The 20,084-nt window shown below is 40.3% G+C and overlaps 1 protein-coding gene across 2 annotated transcripts in view; it reads right to left on the reverse strand.

Moving 5' to 3' along the window:
* LOC126475354 (thymidine kinase 2, mitochondrial-like) overlaps nt 1-20,084 on the reverse strand; it is a 135,411-nt gene that overhangs the window by 52,031 nt on the left and 63,296 nt on the right. For both annotated transcript variants that reach the window (XM_050103167.1, XM_050103166.1), the window contains one exon: nt 18,762-18,924. In XM_050103167.1, coding sequence (XP_049959124.1) covers nt 18,762-18,890 — 129 coding nt within the window. In that variant the 5' untranslated portion in view covers nt 18,891-18,924. The remainder of the gene's footprint in view (nt 1-18,761; nt 18,925-20,084) is intronic.

Consider the following 20,084-nt stretch of genomic DNA (forward strand, 5'->3'; position numbering starts at 1 on the left):
AATTTATGTGTTTCCAAAAATTTCTCTGTCCAGGAGAGACACAATATCTAATTAGTCCATCATCTTTATACACTTCTGGCCATTCCGTTGTAGCATTATGTCACCTAGAGTGTACTATCTTGGAAGTTGGCTGCATATCTGACATCCATCTACAGATAAGAAATTTGACCCTTTAGTGTACTTCAAATTATGTTCCCTAGGAGTCACACAAGATGTTCAGCATACATTTGATTGGGAAGTGTGTTACGACAATCAGCTTGGGGACTATACAGTTTATTTGTAAGTACCTCTGGGGTTTCAGAAGATGACTGTGCAAGAACTACAAGATATACAGAAAAATTACACAAATCAGTGGATAGAGCATCTCTCAAGTTTCAATTTGTAATAAATGCTCTAGTGTAGTTGCAGAGCACACTACTACAGGGCAAGCATGTATATAATGGAGCAATGTATATATTTTATGTCCCTGAATTCATTAAATTCAGTGACGATTTCACATAATATCAGATGAAAGTTCCACCAGAAAAAACAATTCATGGGTAGCACAACATATTCCATGAGACTGGTTGGCTATGTGGTATGAAGAAAACAGGCTGGCTGGGATGGTCTGCAGAGAAGGTGGAGCATGTGCAGGCCTCATCTGTCACAATCCAACTGACAACACATGAGAGCAGAGAACTGCAGGTACTGCAGTGAACTGCCTGGTGCATTCTATGCAAACGTCTGTGTGTAAAACCATACCAATTCCAGATGTTACATGTGCTGTATACTCAGGACAAAGAGCTTCATTCTGACTTTTGCAGTGGCTACTGAAGGAAGACAGATATTAACAGAAGTTGGTTTCAGGTGACAAAGCCACATTTTGTGCTCCTGGATAGGTGAGCTGTCAAAACGTGTGTGGTTTTGGTGCAGAACATTCACATGGATTGTGGAACACATTCATAATTCACATAAATTTAAAGTGTTTCGTGCCATGTGCCCTTCAGAAGGTTATAGACCACTTCTTTTCAGAGAGAACTGTGACTGTTTTTGTGTGTCTGGACATGCTGCAGCAATGGCTTTTGCCATTATTACATCAAGACAGTGTTGGATTGGATATGCTTTCCATCATGACTTTCCTCTTCTTTGGTGGCCCCTATGAACCCAGTTTTAACTTAATGATTTCTTCATATTGGATTACGAGGTGTGATTGGAAAGTTTTAAGAATGGATCCGCAACTGCTTACTGGTTTGTTGGGCAGGTACACGCCCTCTGACAGCAAACTGTGTTTCCTTTATTCAGTCTGTTGTGGCAGCTGGTTGAGTGTGGGTCTGTTAGGGCTTGTTGCCAGATTCTGTCTGTGTGAAAACTGACGTAAAAACACAGCAATGAGTTTGTGTGAAATTTTGTTTTAAAACTGAGAAATCAGCTTCTGAGACTTATGAACTATTAAAAACAGCTTTTGGAGATAAATTTTATGAGCCAGTCAAATATTTTTGTCTGGTTGAACAGATTTAAAAATGGCCAAGAATCATTTGAAGATGAACCACTGTCCAGCTGTCCCTCCACCTCAAAAATGAATGAAAATGTTGTGAAAGTTCATGACTTAGTATGCTCTGATCATAGAATTACAGTTAGGGAGATGGCTGATGAACTTAATTCAAGTTTCTATGCAGTTCAGTCAATTTTATCTGAAGATCTGAACGTGTGTCGAGTATCTGCAAAATTCATTCCAAAAGTATTGTCAAATGACCAGAGACAATACCAACTTGAGGGGTGCCAAGAATTGATTAATTGGACTAAAAATGACCCAGATTTGTTAAACAGGGTAATTACAGATGATGAATCATGAGTATATGGATATGATCCTGAAACCAAAGTGCAGTCTTCACAGTGGAAGACTCCAGGTTCACTACGAACGAAAAAAGCATGGCAAAGTCGATCGAAGGTGAAGACAAAAATCAATTCTACCAGTATTGTGCATCATGAATTTACCCCTGGAGAACAGACAATTAACCAGGAATTCTACAAATGTGTCCTTGAGCATTTGCGTGAAAAGGTGCAGAAGAAAAAGCCTGCATTGTGGGAAGACAGGAGTTGGGTGCTACACCATGACAATGCTCTGGCTCATCGTGCCTTCTCCATCGTTGAATTTTTGACCAAATTCAAAATTCCTGTGGTTCCACAACTGCCATATTCCCCTGATTTGGCCCCTGTGGACTTCTACCTGTTTCCTAAACTGAAATTTTCTTTGAAAGGGAAGCGATTTGACTTGATTGAAAACATCCAGGCAAATACAGAGAGCATCCTTAACATATTTCAGGAAAAAAAAATTTCCAGGAATGTTTCCAAAAGTGGAAAGACCATTGGAGTCAGTGTGTTCAGTCAGAAGGGGACTACTTTGAAGGAGATGCATCACAGTAGCATGTAAGTACCACCACTGCACAAGCTCATTCTTAAAATTTTCCAATCACACCTTGTATGTCAAAGATAATATCTTCCTCTGTCTGCTGCTACTTGATGTGGAAGAGTTGCAAGGTCAGATAACTAATGTGGTTTCTGATTTCAACCATGACCTGTAGGGGCTTATATGGCAAGAGTTTCACTATTGTTTTGACATTTGCCATGTCACAAATGGTGCCCTGCAATGTTAGTTAAGAACGTGGAGAGATGGTCTATCCACTGATGTGTGTGTTTTCTACATGTTTTGCAGTTTTTGTATGGTCGTCCCAGAGATGCTATGAATACCATTGTAAAATGATAGTTTTATAATAAACCATGGAAATGATTCACAGGTTTCCCAATTGATCCCACATATTTCTCATGAAAGAAAAATATGATAAACACGAACTTATACTACCTACAGATGATCTTAAAACTTGTCTGATGACGTTGATTTATGGTTTTTAATGTGGTGGGCTACCTAATGGGAGTAACTTTAGGCACTTGTCTTAGGATTGGTGTACCTGTTGCCAGTCACTGTAAAAGAGACCTAGCTTACAAATGGTTATGAGTGAAGTTCAGATTTTGCATTTTTTCTTTCCGTGTAAATTTCCGAGACTCATTTTATTGCCTGCAGTATTTGTTTTCCTATGTCTGTGTTACTTACCTGAACACTGTTTTTGAACAAGAATTAGAGAACCACACTTACTAGATCACATTGCATACTATTGTGCAGCTGCCAAGGAAAATTTCAAGCTGCCACTACTGCATCACACACACACACACACACACACACACACACACACACACACACGTCCATTAACACCAGAATCTTGGGCCAGAATGCAACATCACATGGGAAGCAGGCAGCAATCTGGAGGGGAAGGGGAAGGGAAAGGGGAAGGGACAGTAGTGTATTGATGGGGAGAGAGATGAATGCTATGCGGTGGAGTGAGCGGGGACCAGACTGCCAACAGGCACAGCATTAGGAGGTTGTGGGGCAGTAATGTGAGGAAAGAAGAAAAAAAAAGTAGAGGACTGGGCAAAGCTGAGTGGATGCATTGTCAGAGGGCTGCAAATAAATAGGGTGGGAGATGAAAATGGGGAGGAGATGAAAGGACAGAAGAGGTGGAAACTATTGGGTAGAAGGTGTGGTGACAGTACGTTATTGTAGGTTGAAGCCAGAATAATTAAAGGAGCGGAGAATGTGTTGTAAGGATAACTCCCATCTGTGCAGTTCAGAAAAGCTGGTGGTGGAGGGAAGGATACAGATGGCTTGGGTAGTGAGGCAGCCATTGAAATCAAGTGTGTTGTGTTCAGCTGCATGTTGTGCCACGGGGTGCTCTACTCTGCTTTTGGCCTCAGTTTGGTGGTAGCTGATTAGTAGTCATATCAATATAAAATGCTGTGTAATGATTGCAGCAGAGATGGTTAACTGACATGGCTGCTTTCACAGATGTCCCTGACCCTGATGTGGTAGGATAAACCTTTGACAGGTCTGGAATAGAAGTGCTGGGTGGGTGGATTGGGCAGGTTTTGCACCTGTGTCTTCCACAGGGATGTGATCCTTGTGGCAAGGAGTTGGGATTGTGAGTGGCATATGGATGGACTAGGATGTTGTGGAGGTCGGTTGGTCAATGGAACACCACTTTAGGAGGGGTGGGAAGTATCTCGGGTAAGATGTCCCTTATTTCAGGTAACAATGATAGGTAATCAAAGCCCTGGCAAAGAATGTGGTTTAGTTGTTACAGTCCGGGTCGGTGCTGGGCGACGAAGGGGACACTCCACTGTGGCTGATTTTTGGGAGTGGTGGGAGGATTGGGGTTGTGAAGCAAAATGGCATGGGATATCTATTTGCAGGCTAGGTATGAGGGATAGTGCCTGTCTGTAAAGACCTTGGTAAGACCCTCAGCATACTGAGCAAGGGAGTTTTTGTCACTGCATATATGCCATCCCTGGTGTAGCAGCACTACCATTTGGGATAGGAAAAGTCAGTTTTGGTGCAATATTTCTGAGCACACAAGTTACAGCCAGGTGTGGGCCTGTTTACAGTGAGTTATGCTCACCAGCAGTTGCGAAGTAAAATAGAGGCCACAGGGGCGTAGAACCACCAGAAAAAGTACATGCAGTGGTTTGCATGGCACAAGTCACAGGCAGAAGGGGTCCACTGGTCAACCTAAGTGTTATGAGTACATGACGTGGAGTGGTGCGTTTAGCAAAACAGAGGCGCACAGCTTCATATAAATAGTAGCCAATTCCCTAACAAAGAATTCAAGTGTGGCAGCTTTCCTGGATGGCGGGGTGTCACACACCACCGGCTACACACACGAGCAGATGGGGCGCCAGCATTCCAGACCACGGCGGGTCGCTGGTTCGACCCTCTGTGGCCGACGTGAGGTCCGTAACCAGCCAACAGTGTGCCACTCCAAGGCTCGCTACCACAGGCGTCTTGGCTCCCAACTCACACCAGAGACATATAGGGCGAGGGCTGTAGATTCAGCTGCTGGACTGTGGACGCTTGTTGTCACCACGACCCAGCCACACCAGCACGGACACATGACACAGGCCACCTTGCAGTTGTCAGTGGGTGGCAGGGAGAAGGCTGTCGAGTTGGCTGCCGGTGCAGCCCTGACATCGTCGTATCACCACGGCCATACAGGGCCGACACATTAGCAGAGCGCTTGACGGGTCGCTGAGGTGGCGTCGTCAGCATTGCGGGACCCGATGACGCTAGACCAAGGGGAATGCGGCACTGTAGTTGGAAACAATAAATCATTTGGAAAGCTCAGAGGAGTCTTAATACAGTGCCTTCTACCTCTTCCCGCTACATTTCGTGTTGCTGTTACATTCAGTGTCAGAAGTTGCTACTACACTGGGTAGCCAGGCTATATGGGAGGAATTTTTTGGTGTGAAAGGGATGACATCTGTCAAACTTCAGGTACTGTTTGTGGTTGGCAGGTTTAATGTGGGCAGAGGTGGAGATGGAGCTATTAGACAGGGAGAGGTCAATATTTAGGAAGATGGCACAGTGGATTGAGGAGGACCACACAAAATGGATGGGAGAGAAGGTGTTGAAGTTGTGAAGGAACGTCGCTAGGATGTCTTGACCCTGGGCCCAGATCACGAAGATATCATGAGTGAACCTGAACCAGAATTGGAGTTTGGTGTTTTGGGAGGCTAGGAAGGTCTCCTCTAGATGGCCCATAAAGGTTGGCATAGGAAGGTGCCATGTGGGTGCCCGGACAGTGCCGCGTATTTGTTTATAAACCTTCCCTTCAAATGAGTTGTAGTTGTAGGTTAGGAAAAAGTTAGTAAGGTGTATGAGGGTTGATGTAGTAGGTTTGGAGTCTAAAGGGTGCTGGGAACGCTAGTGTTCAATAGTGGTAAGACCACAGGCATGAGGGACGTCATCATATAGGGAGATGGCATCAACAGTGATGAGTAGGGATCCAGGACGTAAAATGGTGGGGATGGTGGAGAGTCAGTGAAGGAAGTGGTTGGTGTCTTTGACATGGGAGGCTATATTATGGGCAATTGGTTGGAGGTGTTGGTCAATGAGTGCCGAAATTCTTTCTGCGGGGGCACAATAACCAGCCTCATGGGGCATCAAGGATTGTTGGGTTTGCAGATTTTGGGAGCCATGTAGAAAGTGTGTGTGTGGAGTGTCATAGGGTTAAGGAGGGAACTGGATTCAGGGGAGATGTTCTGGGAGGGGCCTAAGGCGTTAAGAAAGGATTGGAGTTTGTGCAGGACTTCTGGGATGGGAGCACTCTGGCAGAGTTTGTAGGTGGAGGAGTCAGATAATTGGTGGAGGCCTTCTGCCCAGTAGTCACTGTGATTCATTACAACAGTGGAGCCTTTGTTTACAGGTGGGATGATTATGTCAGGATTTGTTGAGGTTCTGTATGGCTGTTCTTTCTTCTACCGAAAGGTTGGTGTTCTAAGGAAGGTACTAGGGGAAGGATAGTGAGGCTAAGATGGAGGTAAGGAATTCCCAGAAGGTGACCAGTGGGTGGTTACATGGGAGGGGAGAGGATCATGGTTGGATGGTTGTATGAACTGGAAGAGGCAGTGTTCAGTGTTGGAATTATGGTCTCTCTCTCTCTCTTTTTGAGGGATTGGTGGTAAAGAAGTGCTTCCATTACAGGGATCAGAAGAAGGAGGGTAGGTCTTTGACAAGTCCAGCATAGCTAAATTTGGGTGTATGACTACCAATCAGCTGTCCACCAGTATGAATGGCCACCACCAAACTTTTTCCAAGAGCAAAGTAGACCACCTTGTGGTACCACATGCAGCTGAACATAATACATTTGATTTCAATGACTGCTTCACTATCCAAACCATCTGGATCCTTCCCTCCAACAGCAGCATTTCTTAACTGGGCAGACGAGAGTTGTCCTTATAACACATTCTCTGCTCCCGTAATCATCCCGGTCTCAACCTATAATAATATACTGCCCTCACACCTTCCACCCAACAGTTTCCACCCCCTGTGTCCTATAATCTCCTCCCCAATCTTGTCTCCCACCCTGTTTATTTGCAGCCCTCTGCCAATACATCCACCCATCTTTACCCACTCCTCTCCTTTCTTGTTCCTTCTTTCTCCACGTCCCTGCCCCACAACCTCGTGTGATGCTGTGCCTGCTGGCAGTCTAATCCCTGCACACTCCACCAGATAGCATTCATCTCTCTCCCCACCTGTATAGTCTGTCGGTAAACTGAAGAGCGAGCGAGCGAGTCCCCAACCTGCCAACCCAGCTACATCACAAGGTGCCTCTACAGGCTGTTTCACAACGCAGTGCCGGCCCTGCCGCGAGGCGCGCTTTAAATCTATGGTGAAGCTGTGTACAGATACGTCTCGGCTGTGTTCATTTTTAGACAAATGCATTAAGACCATAAGGAATACTGAAAACGATAGCTTCTTCCAAAACAAAACATTATAGAGTAAATAATATTAACATAAGAATGGAAGTCAGGATTCTACTACAAATATAGAACCAAATGCCTGTTCAAGTGAATGTGTATGTTCCTCTATTGCTATTCGTAAAACGAACCCCATATACTGCAACCAGTCTTTAGAATTTAAGGCTTGTTCTTTTTTTGTGTTTCTACTAAAAGGCAGAAGTTTTCTTTGAAGGACTGCATTGAAACTTAACAATTCTTGCAATACAAAGAGTGTTTAAAAAGTAAGCAGAAATTTATAATTTTATGTGTTGTATTAGTCCGATTTGCACTACTTTTTGTCACTGTCTTCGTAAACATGCCTCAAAAGTATGTGTTTTGGTAGCATCAACAAATAAAAATAAATTAGAGAATCTCTATTAAATTTTGTTATAAGAATGGAATAAAGCGTGTGAATTTTTTAGAAATGGTAAGGTTGCTTTTGGTGAGCCTGTTATGAGTAAACCAAGGGCAGACAAGCAGTATAAACATTTCAGAGCAGGCCTTAAGGGACAGCGGTTTTACAAGCATGGATGAGATTAAAAATGCACAGTTAAGAGACCTATAAACTATCCCAAAGAAACAGTTCCTAAAGTGTTTCGGGAATTGGAAAAAGCACTGGCATATGTGTATAGTATGTAATGGGGAATATTTTGAAGAGGATAACATTGCTGTAGATTAACAAATAAAGTTCTTACCAAAAAATAAAAATTAATATGTGAACACACCTCGTATGTCAAACTTTTTGTTTAGAAGTCCAGAATCAGTGTACATGTTTCGAAGGAAATTTCAGCAGTGTTTAGAATAGCTATTGCACACATGTTTTAAGCAATATGTCTTAGAATCAGATGAACAGTGACCAAGAGAGAGATTTAGTGTTCCATAAGCATGAAATGTTTTACGTGATTTTGAAACTATCTGCAACGATGGGTTTCCTCCCAAAATTATTAGTTTTCCTTCTTGGCGATTCTAGTAAACCATGCAGCTTATTTTTCCATTCCTTACTTCTGCATTCTATTAGGTAAGGCTGATGTTTGCATAAATTGCAGCCCTTTGATTGGGACTGGTAATATTAGCCAACAGTTCTTTTTGGGTAGCCTCTTTAATACACGCTGTAATAACATTAGAGACGATCGAACGCTCGTTACTCCCCAAATACCTCCTCTTCTTCGTATTCTGCACATTTTCTTGCAATGCTAGACGATTATCCATCACTTCCGGATATTGAAGTACATCAGTAAGTGTACGAAGTTTACTCACTGACATGGGCAACTAAGATCCCATGAACAGAAACGACGTATATCACTGCACGTTGATCTGCACTGCTAGACAGATAACGGGCAACAGATTTTGGGTGCCCCTGTAGGCCGGTGGCAGCATTCTTCCAGGAAAGGCCACTTCCCCCACCTAAAGTGCTGCTCGCTCAGCCCTACAGGCTGGTGTTGGCAGTCGTGTGTGTGTGTGTGTGTGTGTGTGTGTGTGTGTGTGTGTGTGTGTTTGTCTTTAATGACAAAGGCTGTGGCTGAAAGCTACATGTGAGTGTCCTCTAAGCATGTCTCTCTTCTTTACGGTACGTAGCAATCTGTCTTTTACTACATTGTTGATATTCCTACCTGGAGTTTGCATTGTTTGAAACATTAGACTATGTAAGTTATTAGTGAATGCCCAATAACAGGATTTCAAGGAGACTAGATCAACATTCATAAAGAGGTATCCCTACTTGAAAATTTCAAAAAATCAATCTTTTATGGCTTAAAATGTTCTCTGGGATGTCTGCTTCATTGTAGTGCTCATCCCAAGTTTCCCAGAAACTCTGTTATCAAATTATAAGTCGATTTGTGAAAAAGTGTCTCCAAAAACCATACCGAATAAGAAAAAAAAACTGACATGTAATTTCAATGACAGCCTAGCAGGCTTTATGGAAATTATGAACCTGCTCAAACTTGAGATCGGACCAGACTGTTACTACTTCTACACAAAAGCAGATGAAAAGCATATCGAGCGGAAAGAGCAATGGAAGACAGAAGCTGGACTACCATGGTCACAAAGATGGAGGAGGCTCTCCTTTTGTGTCTGGAGGGATTGCTGCATGGTACAGGGATCACTGACTAAAAGTAGGCTAATTTAACTGAAACAAAGTAACCCAACACTTTAAATGCATTTTTCTTGAAACTGTAGTTTTCAAATTGGCAGGAAACATAACTTGAGAATGGTACATATCATTTTGATCAGAATTTGATGCCAGCATTCTAAATTGAATTCTCTATCAGTCTACATAGTTGATTTGTGATATCTTCAAAAGTCTATTTTCCATGCACCCTTTTATCTCAGTTTTGTGGGTGAAGAAAATGACATTTATTTCAACACATCACCATTTTTGTAGGACTTAATTTTTTCAGTTATCCCATATATTCTGATAGAAAATATACTGAAAATGAGTTGTACAAAATTATTTTGTTATGCATCTGATGTGGACACAGATTTAGCATTACTTTTTATTTGACTTGGGGGGGGGGGGGGGGGAGAGATCACGAAACCCACCTATTTTTCTATACATTCAATGTGGGCTGCTCCCTTAATGGCATCTCCAGTGATTATTGTATGTTTAAGTTTCCTGGACATACAGCACTGGAGACATATGATATTAACAGCCACTCCGAATGTTACTTGTAATAATTTTATACTGGTTTGATAATATTTTCATATGTCTGTTTTATGTTTTAACTTTATATTTTATATGTGTGACATTTTCCTGTGGTTTTGCCATGAACCAAACTGATAAAATAATACATAGTTTTTCACAATTAGCAAGTCACATGTTAAACAAGTTTGATTGAAATTACTCCATGCATTCTGTAGTTCTTATAGGGGTCATTTTGATATAACAGGGTTTACCCCAGTTAGCAACAGTGTCTAGATATTACTGAGATTTCCTAGTATTGAAATAATGGTTACAGTTGCCTTTAAGTGCCACTGTGTTTGCAGTCTACAGGGTTTCTTCCCACCTACCAACTCTTTACACAGCACATAGAATACAGACCTTAACACTAAGCCTTTTGTGACACCAAACATATCATTCCTGATTGTGCCAAAAAGTCCGCCAAATAAAACTGCAAATCCTAACTGTTCCCCCCATACATATTTATGAAATTACGAGAGCTATTCAGAAAGTAGGGAATGTTTCCGTCTGATCCCACTAGGCACACGCCGATCGCGTATATTTTGGTATGTGCATGCTCGGCAGCTCAGTCGGCATCCATGACAGCGGGAACATCTCTGTGCATCTGGTTCTTTCAATATTTGAATTTAAAATGTGCACTGCAATCGAAAATCCTGCCAGTTGTGAGTTGTAGTCTTTGTTGTGGTTTTTATTGGGAAAAAACCTAAAACCTACAGAAATTTATAGTGAACTGTGCAAAGTGTATGGAAACAATGTAATGAGTGAATGTTCCTTCCAGAAATGGTGCATTCGGATTAAAAATGGCCAAACCAATGTTCATGATGAAGAGAAGAGTGGATACTTGAGCATTGTGACTGATGATCTTGTTGCTAAAGTTCATGAAACGATTCGTGAAAACCGTCGCTTCACAATAACGGAGCTTTCGCTTTCTTTTCCACAAGTTTCACAGACTTTGTTGTTAGAAATTGTCACTCAAAAGCTAAGCTACCACAAATTTTGTGCACAATGGGTGCCCAAAATGCTTACAGAGCAACATAAGAACAGCAAATGGGGACAACGTTGACATTTCTGGAGGCCTACCACAAACATGGTGATTCATTACTGGACTGAATCATAACTGGTGACAAGACTTGGGTGAAACACATCAATTGTGAGACAAAATTACAGTCCAGGGAGTGGGGACACATAAGCTCCCCCCAAAAACCAAGAAAATGTTTGCAAACCTTGTCAGCAAGGAAGTTGATGGTGACAGTGTTTTGGTATAGGCAAGGTGTGCTTCTTATTGATTTTCTCAAATGTGGAGCAACCGTAATTTCTGCCCGGTACTGTCAAACTTTACACAGCCTTAGAAGAGCAGTTCAAAACAAATGCTGAGGAAAGCTGATGTCCAAAATTTTGTTTCTGCACAACAATGCCCGACCTCACACGGCAAACCGCACTAAAGAAATCCTTAATTCATTCAAATGGGAAATTTTCCCTCATCTGCCCAGCAGCCCTGATCTTGCACCAAGCGACTTCCACTTGTTTTCCAAGATGAAGAACTGGCTTGCAATGCAGTGCTTCGATGACGACGTGGAACTCCAGGTGGCCGTGACTCACTGACTGAAGTCTCAGACGGCAGAATTTTACAACGAAGGTCTTTCAAAGCTTGTCCACCACTATGATAAGTGCCTCAATGTGTTTGGTGACTATGTGGAAAAGTAGTATGTCAGTCGCTCTTTCAGATGTATATAATAAAATTTATTTCTTGTACTTAGGGCTTTTTTTTTTTTTTTTTTTTTTTTAAAAAAAAAAATACCGAAACGTTCCCCACTTTCTGAAATAGCCCTCGTGTAATCTTCCTACACAGCAGAAAAAAATTATTTGAGGAGAATCATTTTAACCACACATATAACATGAGAAATAAAAACAATTTTATGCTACCCGCAATTTAAATTATATGTACAGACACAACAGTATGTGGGGATGACAATATATAGCAAGTTAATATATTTAATATGAAGCCAGAGATTCTAAAAACAAGTCTACAGCAGATTTTGTTGGAGAAATGCTACTATTTAGTAGAAGAATTCATAGAGGATGGAATGATAATTTGAGCAAAGAATAATTAATGCTAGGTTTTTTTATTGTATGTGTATACAACGAAAATATATGATGATGATGATGTGCTGTTTGTTAACATCACTTGTTCTATGTTTCTGGTAAAATTTTACCACAATTTTGATGTGCTTCCTGTACCTGAAGCAAATGATTTAGATTATGTATGTTATGAGACTAATAAACCACAATTCGTAATTCACAGAGAAATTCCTCTTCATTAGGAATGAGTCAATCATGTGGATAACATGTCCTTTAATGTATAACTGCAACAATTTGTAAATCAAACAGTAATGTCAGACCTTACCAAAAACTTCATTGAGGAAAAGACTTCCTGACTTCTGTCTCAGTATGTGCTTGACAAGACATGAGAATTAACGTACAGTACTAGTGCAGAGAGGAAGCCGATATGCTTAGGGTGATTATGATGTGGTCCTTAAGGAATTAGGTGAGTGCATACAAGACAAGCTGCTCCAGAACTTTCCTCTGAAATATCGATATTGAAATGAGATAATACACTGAAGTGCCAAAGAAACTGATATAGGTGTCCATATTCACATACAGAGATATGTAAACAGCCAGAATACGGTGCTGTGATCAGCAATGCCTATAAAAGACAACAAGTGTCTGGTGCAGTTATTAGATCAGTTAGTTACTGCTGCTACAATAGCAGATTATCAAGATTTAAGTGAGTCTGAATGTAGTATTATAGTCGGCGCACGAGCAATGAGACACAGCATCTCCTAGGAAGCAATGAAGTGGGGATTTTCCCATAAGACCATTTCTGAGTGTACTGTGAATATCAGGACTCCAGTAAAACATCAAATCTCAGAAATAGCTGCAGCCAGAAAAACATCCTGCAAGAACGGGACCTACAGCGACTGAAGACAGTCATTCAACGTGACAGAAGTGCAACCATTCCGCAAATTGGTGCAGATTTCAGTGCTAGGCCATCAAAAAGTGTCAGTGTACGAACCATTCAACAAAACATCACTGATACAGGCTTTCAGAACTGAAGGCCCACTCGTGTACCTTTGGTGACTGCACGCCAAAAATCTTTATGCCTCGCCTGGGACCGTCAACATGATATTGGACTGTTGATGACTGAAAACATGTTGCCTGGTTGGACGAGTCTCATTTCAAAATTATATTGAGTGGATGGACGTGTACGGGTATGGAGACAACCTCATGAATCCATGGACCATGCACTTCAGCAGGGGACTGTTCAAGCTCGTGGACGCTCTGTGATGACATGGGGCGTGTGCAGCTGGAGTGATACAGGACCCCTGACTTGTCTAGATATGACTCTGACAGGTGACACACACGCAAGCATACTGTCTGATCACCTACATCCATTCACGTCCACACGTCTACTGGGCATTCCGATGGACTTGGGCAATTCCAGCAGGTGAGTGCGAAACCCCACATGTCCAGAATTGCTATAGAGTGGCCCCAGGAACACTATTCTGAGTTTAAACACTTCTGCTGGCCACCAAACTCTCCAGACATGAACATTATTGAGCATATCTGGAATGCCTTGCAACTTAGTAGTCAGGAGAGATCACCATCCTCTCATAGTCTTATGGATTTATGGACAGCCCTGCAGGATTCATGGTGTCAGTTCTCTCCAGCACTACTTCAGACATTAATTGAGCCCATGCCATGTTGTGTTGTGGCACTTCTGCTTGCTTGCGGGGGCCCTACACGGTATTAGGCATGTGTACCAGTTTCTTTGCCTCTTCAGTGTAGTTTTATGTGCGGGATAATTTATGATTAGGTTTAGGTGGTATTATTATTATTATTATTATTATTATTATTATTATTATTATTATCATTACCTTAGCTGTAACTGAGGCTTTTGTGCAGTGTGTTGCAGACAAGCATTGGTGGTATATGGTGGTAAAGTATGCGATTGCAGGAAGAGGTAGGTGTTTTAGGTTTGAGCATGGATACTGTTAAGACCAAGGAACTTTCTATTGCCTAGACATCTCTGATAACTACTGTATATCTCTGAAATAATTCTCTCACTTGAGCCACCTATGAAATATATATCATCCCCTGCTTTTCACAATCATTTTTGATGGTGTGAGTTTGGAACTGTAGCTCCAATGAAATTGCCAGCACTTCTGCTTTGTCTGTCAATCCACAGAGCAGCCCTCTGGCCGTATTTTCCATATGTCATTCATGTTGTCACTACCTGCTTAAGTTTCTCATACTAATAATTTTTGTTTTCTCTAGTTTTCCAGCTGCCTAAGTAGTTAATGGTTGCTAGGATTATGAAAATATTGACACTCGCTCTGTAAGTGACACTTGGTGACTATCGAGCTCTAGATGTCTGGTGTTGATGTGTGGGTGGGGGAGGGGGGGGGGGGCATAGTGGCAGAGCTCTACCATCAAGTCAGATGGTTAGCCTTGTAATGCTTGCATGAGCACATGTCTGTAAGATCTTTGTTAGATATCTGACTGGTGAATCACTTCTCTTTTGTTCCACATGAGTAACATTTTCTTCAAATGATGTCTTATAAAAGCCTTATCTCTATGACTTATCTATGTTTCTTTTGGCATCCTCATGTTCATGTCTTTGGCACTGACATAATCAAGGGTAAATGGGTAGCTATTGGCAGCTTGCAGCTGTAGTATGCTGTTACTTTGACAAGGAGATACCATGGCTATCTGACCTGTTTCAAGTGTGGCTACAGTTGCGAGTTAGATCCTCAGAGTTATTACTCTCAGGAAGAGATAATTTTCAACAAACTGCTTCACTATCTGCCTGCTGCCTTTGTCCACATTTCAACCCCCTTACCACATACAGAGTACAAGTAGCCTGCTATAAATTCATCACTTCATGTGCTCTTAATGCCTGAAGGTTCTGCGCACATTTTTGGCGTTTTGGTGGGTGGAATATGGGAATTATGGCTGTAACAGTTTTCCCTCCCTTTGTTTGCTACCCTGGAAGAATAAGGATGTCCATATTTCCACTATGCCAACCAGGTTGGTCAAACCTGTGGACAGAGTAGCTGTGCACTAAGACCTGCAGTTTGAGGTAGATGTATCTCTGTGATGGAGTTGAAATTATATATATTATGACTGTGGTATAACTGAGACATCGTAAGTACCTAGTCAGTAGCTCTCTGAGTTCTCACATGACATCTACTAGACCCTGCCTGTGAACTGCATCCTGGGATGGTAGCTGAATTTTTGTTGGAGATGGGACATACAGTGGTAGTTCTATTGCATGTGACTGGAGGGTTGAACTGGTACAGGCTGTGCAGGAGGTATTCAACTTGCCTGTGAGTCTAGTTAACAGCTGCCTCACTAATTGTAGGCCCAGTTACTCCCAGGTCCTATGTGAGAAGATCAGTACTACAAACATTATCCATTTCTTGCTCACAATTTCATATTTTCTACAAAATCAAATTGCTTTTATTTCTTACTGCAATACAAGGTAAGATAAAAATAATAGGATTTTTTTAATTTTGTGGGCTTTATACATCCAATTTTCATTTTTTAAATCTTAGTTGGTGCGTAAAATCCTGGCTTTTGTTTGTATTTTCAGCTGTTTTGGGTATTTAGTTTAGTTGACAGTCGAAAAGATTGAAAGTGTTTTCCAGTGCTTGATAAATTTTTACTTTTGAAAAAGATTGATCAAGAATTTGAATTAAATTTTACTTGAAAAATGGAATAAAGTGCGGCACTGAATCTGAAACGTTGACTGTGGCTTTTGGCAAATCTACTATGAGTAAGACAATAGTTTACAAGTGCTGTAAATTTTTCAAAGAGGGTTGAGAAGAAGTTGAAGATGATAACCACCCTTGTCCCCCTAGCACCTCACTTATTGATGGCAATGAAGAAATAGTAAAGAAACTGGTTCTTCGAAAGTGCTGAATTACCATCAGTAAGATTGCCGATGATGTTGGCATGTCCATTGGCTCATGCCAAGCAATTTTACACCTCAATGCTTGTTCATGATTTTTGGCAAAAACAAAACCATTATGTTGCCTCAGCCACAATATTCACAGAGACAGTCCTCTGTGACTTCTGTTTATTCCTGTGGCAGAAGAGAATCATGAAAGAACATTGTTTTTCCACCACTGATGAGATAAAAACAGAATCTCTGAAAGACTGAACACCATAATGAAAAGTGAGTGCCAGAAGTGCTTCCAGGATTAGAAAAAGCACTGGCACAAGCATGTTATATCTGAGGGGGATTCCATTGAAGGGGACCAAGTTGTCGATGATGAATAAATAAAGATTCTTTAAGAAAAACAAAAATTCCCATTACTTTTTGATCACTATTCATATACCTATGTGCCATGCCAGTTGAGTTGTGTGTTATGTATATGGCCGTACCTAGAATTAGCAACAGTGCTCTTTCCTTTATGACCTGTGTACTGACCCGTATACTGACATGAATTATGGGTCAGAACTGAAACAGTACTGTGCAAAAACATCAAGAACTCCGATCTCCATTCAACGTCAAAATGTTGACAGATCGTAAGGTGATGGTACAACTACAACAGATGAACCCTGAAGTGCGAAACATGATGTGATCTGTCTTGTCAGTCGTTCTGCGTCCTGCACAAATGTAAGAGACTGCCTAAAAACATGCTCACATTGGCTTCTGCACCAGAAGAGTAACCATTAATGAAGTGTACAAATACTATCTAGATCTAGTTTGCTTCCCTATCTGAAAAACTAGCCTGCTATGTGTTCAGCTATATGAGCAGTTCACAAAAGTGACTACCTGCTGTGATATTACTGTACGTGTCCTTAGTTTCTAATGGGAAATGCGTGTTTATTCTGAATTTTGGATGTGACTGCTGTTTTGTTCACAGTGGTTATATTAATTATGTTTCATAACATTTAGTACTTATTACTAGGAATCCACACTAACACATTAGATAAAGGCCTGAAGATGTAGAAGGCATGTATGTGGTAATAATGTATAAAGTATCAGAACACACTGTATGAAGATGCTCATTAATTTATGGCTGGTTAGAATGTACAAGTTGTTTTTGTAACGCTGTCTTACACAGTCTTTGACAGGTAGGTGAAGCTTCGTCTCTTGGCCATACTGTAGACTATGTAAGACGAGGTCTGAGTATCCACAGATCAGGTTTAAGCTATATATGAGGAGCTTTACACCACAAAATGTTCTTATTAGCTACTGTACATGCAATCTCTTTAGATAACTGCATCATAACTGTAAGTTATCCGATAGCAACATTACAAAGTTTTAAGTACAGTTTGTTTTCAGGTATTTAAGGTTGTGCATAATAATAAATGTCAGCAATAAAAAAATAAAATAAATAATAACCATCTTCCTTTAAAGGCTTATTGTCCTTATTACTGAGCATGTATTTAAAAGATATGAATGTGTAGGAGGATTGGAAGGAATATGAGTTGGCATATTAAGTTTGAACAAATGGCCTTGCCACAGTGGTAACCCTGGTTTCCGTCAGATCATGGAAATTAAGTGCGGTCAGGCTGGGCTGGCACTTGGATGGGTGACCATCTGGTCTGCCAAGTGCTGTTGGCAAGCAGGGTGCACTCAGCCCTTGTGAGGCAAACTGAGGAGCTACTTGGTTGAGAACTAGTGGCTCTGGTCTCGTAAACTAACATACAACTGGGAGATTGGTGTGCTGACCACATGTCCCTCCATATCCGCATCCAGTGATGCCTATGGGCTGAGGATGACCCAGCAGCCATTCAGTACTGCTGGGCCTTCATGGCCTCTTTGGGTGGAGTTTAGTTTTAGTTTTTAGATTAAGTCTGAAAGGACTGTGATTGTTGTTGTTTGAGAGATTGTAATGGCACAAGTAAATTTCCAAAATGTGCTGGAAAAAATAATATCTAAAAAAAGAATGTTTCACCTCTGCAAAGCAACACAATGGTTGCAGTTACTGCAGCTGGCCAAAAGGCACTCTGATAGCTAGTGTTAACAGGTCACAGCAGGAACTCTTCATAGCAGGAACTTTCATATAAAAGCTAAAGAGAAAAAATGTTGGAAAATCATTATTGTGTCAATTTTGTGGTTAGCCTTTTAATGTACTTTCAATCCATTATTATGGCAAGGAAAAAGTGAGAAACAGTTGAGTTGTTTTTTGTTTGTAAAATTGTTATCTGGGGTGTTGTGCCCACAGAAAACTTTCAGAACTGTGTTTTTTTCTAAGTATATCTTTTCGAATGAGAATGTACGTAAAAAAATAATAGAGGCAATGATAAATACCTTGATCAGAAGTCAATCCTATACATTCAGTTAGCCAAAATAGCAAAATGGAGGAAATAGCACAAAGGAGGTGAACTTAACATGGAATGTTTCAATGTTCAAACAACGACAGAAAATTTTCTCCTGGTTTCACAATTGCTCATTAGCAACCTACTTGACATTCTTGTTCCACCATCTGATTTTCTTCCTCTCTGTAGTCAGTTACTTGGGCTCTGTTTTCTGAACAAAGAGTAAAGTCTGGTGGATTTTAAAGGTGTATATAGATTCTGTGGGCACCAGTCAAAGTATTAACACTACAAGAGTAATATTTACAGTATTCAAAGAAAGTGTGCTTAAATTTTATTCCAATAGAAATTAGTGATAACTACAATTTTTTTGAAACATGGAACTTACATTATAAGTTTCAACAGCAGGAAATCTCGAGAAATACTCCAGTAGTTTGGATTTTCCAGAGCCTATGTTTCCCTCAACAGCCACTTTAAATGGTTTCTTCAAATTCCAATTTTCTTTTTCTATTTCCATCTTCTGCTTAGGAAATCTCACTAGGGAAAATATTCTGTAACATAACAAGTACTAATTTCAACAATATTATTCCACATAAAGGCAATTTTAATTTCAAATAGCACAAGGTTGTCAGTGCCCCAACTAAAAAATTAAAAGAAATAATAGTTATTAAGTATGACAATATTCTTAACATGTTTCTTACAAACAACATAATTTGTTTTTATTTTTTATATTTTTTTCTATGATTAATCTTTAGCAAAACCACCCACTATGTAAAACATTAAATATTGGTTTAGTGCTATAACACATCCTAAAACAACAATAAAAAGAAGAGTGAACCAACTTAAAACACGACAAAATAAACATTATTTTATTTATTTATCCACAAAAATCATGTTCATAATAAGGGGTACATATTATTCAATAATCAAAAACAAATATATGTTCATTTTACAGCATTTTTTTTTCACACACATTTCTTCATAAGAATGAATTGTACATCAAGCACCATTGCATTAAAGATTATAACGTGTAAGCAAACTGAAGGTTACATTTGACATCAATTGGTCTCCATGAATTCAGCAGCTGAATAAAAACAATGTTGGAGAAGCATACTAATGACTTTCTTCCTGGAGTAGTTATCATTTTATTGAGTAAAGCAATTTATTATTAAGTATGCTGTGTCTGTGATGCACACTGTGATGGTATTTATGTGTCAGATGAATGTTTCCAGTAGTAAAGGTGTAACATTATTTATTTAAGAGAGATGAAAATTCTTCCTAACTAATTAAATTGACTCTAAAATGGATATTCAGGAGACAGGCAGTATTCCTAATTTTTGAAACCTTGCTAAGTGATTGCATGTGGGTGGATCAGTGTATAGGCCCTGAGAAAGAAGTGGCATATGGAAAGGCAACAGTCAGTCTGAATAAAGCACACAGTTCTTTGTTCTGGTTAACTCTTCTCATTTCACATGATTTTTTTTTTTCTAGGACTCAACACATACAGAAATATATAGCTGAAGACCAAATAACGTAACATTGGATGAAATAGTAACTGTGATAATGCATTAGAATCTTTAACCTAATAATCTCTTAAACAATACATACATCTCAAAAAACTGCAGTGCATAAATTTATGGCAGTATCTGCTAAGAATAAATAATATGGTTGCAGTTTTCATTGTAAATAAAACACACACTAAAAAGTGAGA

This window comes from Schistocerca serialis, chromosome 4 (genome assembly GCF_023864345.2).
Source record: "Schistocerca serialis cubense isolate TAMUIC-IGC-003099 chromosome 4, iqSchSeri2.2, whole genome shotgun sequence".
Taxonomy (NCBI): domain Eukaryota; kingdom Metazoa; phylum Arthropoda; class Insecta; order Orthoptera; family Acrididae; genus Schistocerca; species Schistocerca serialis.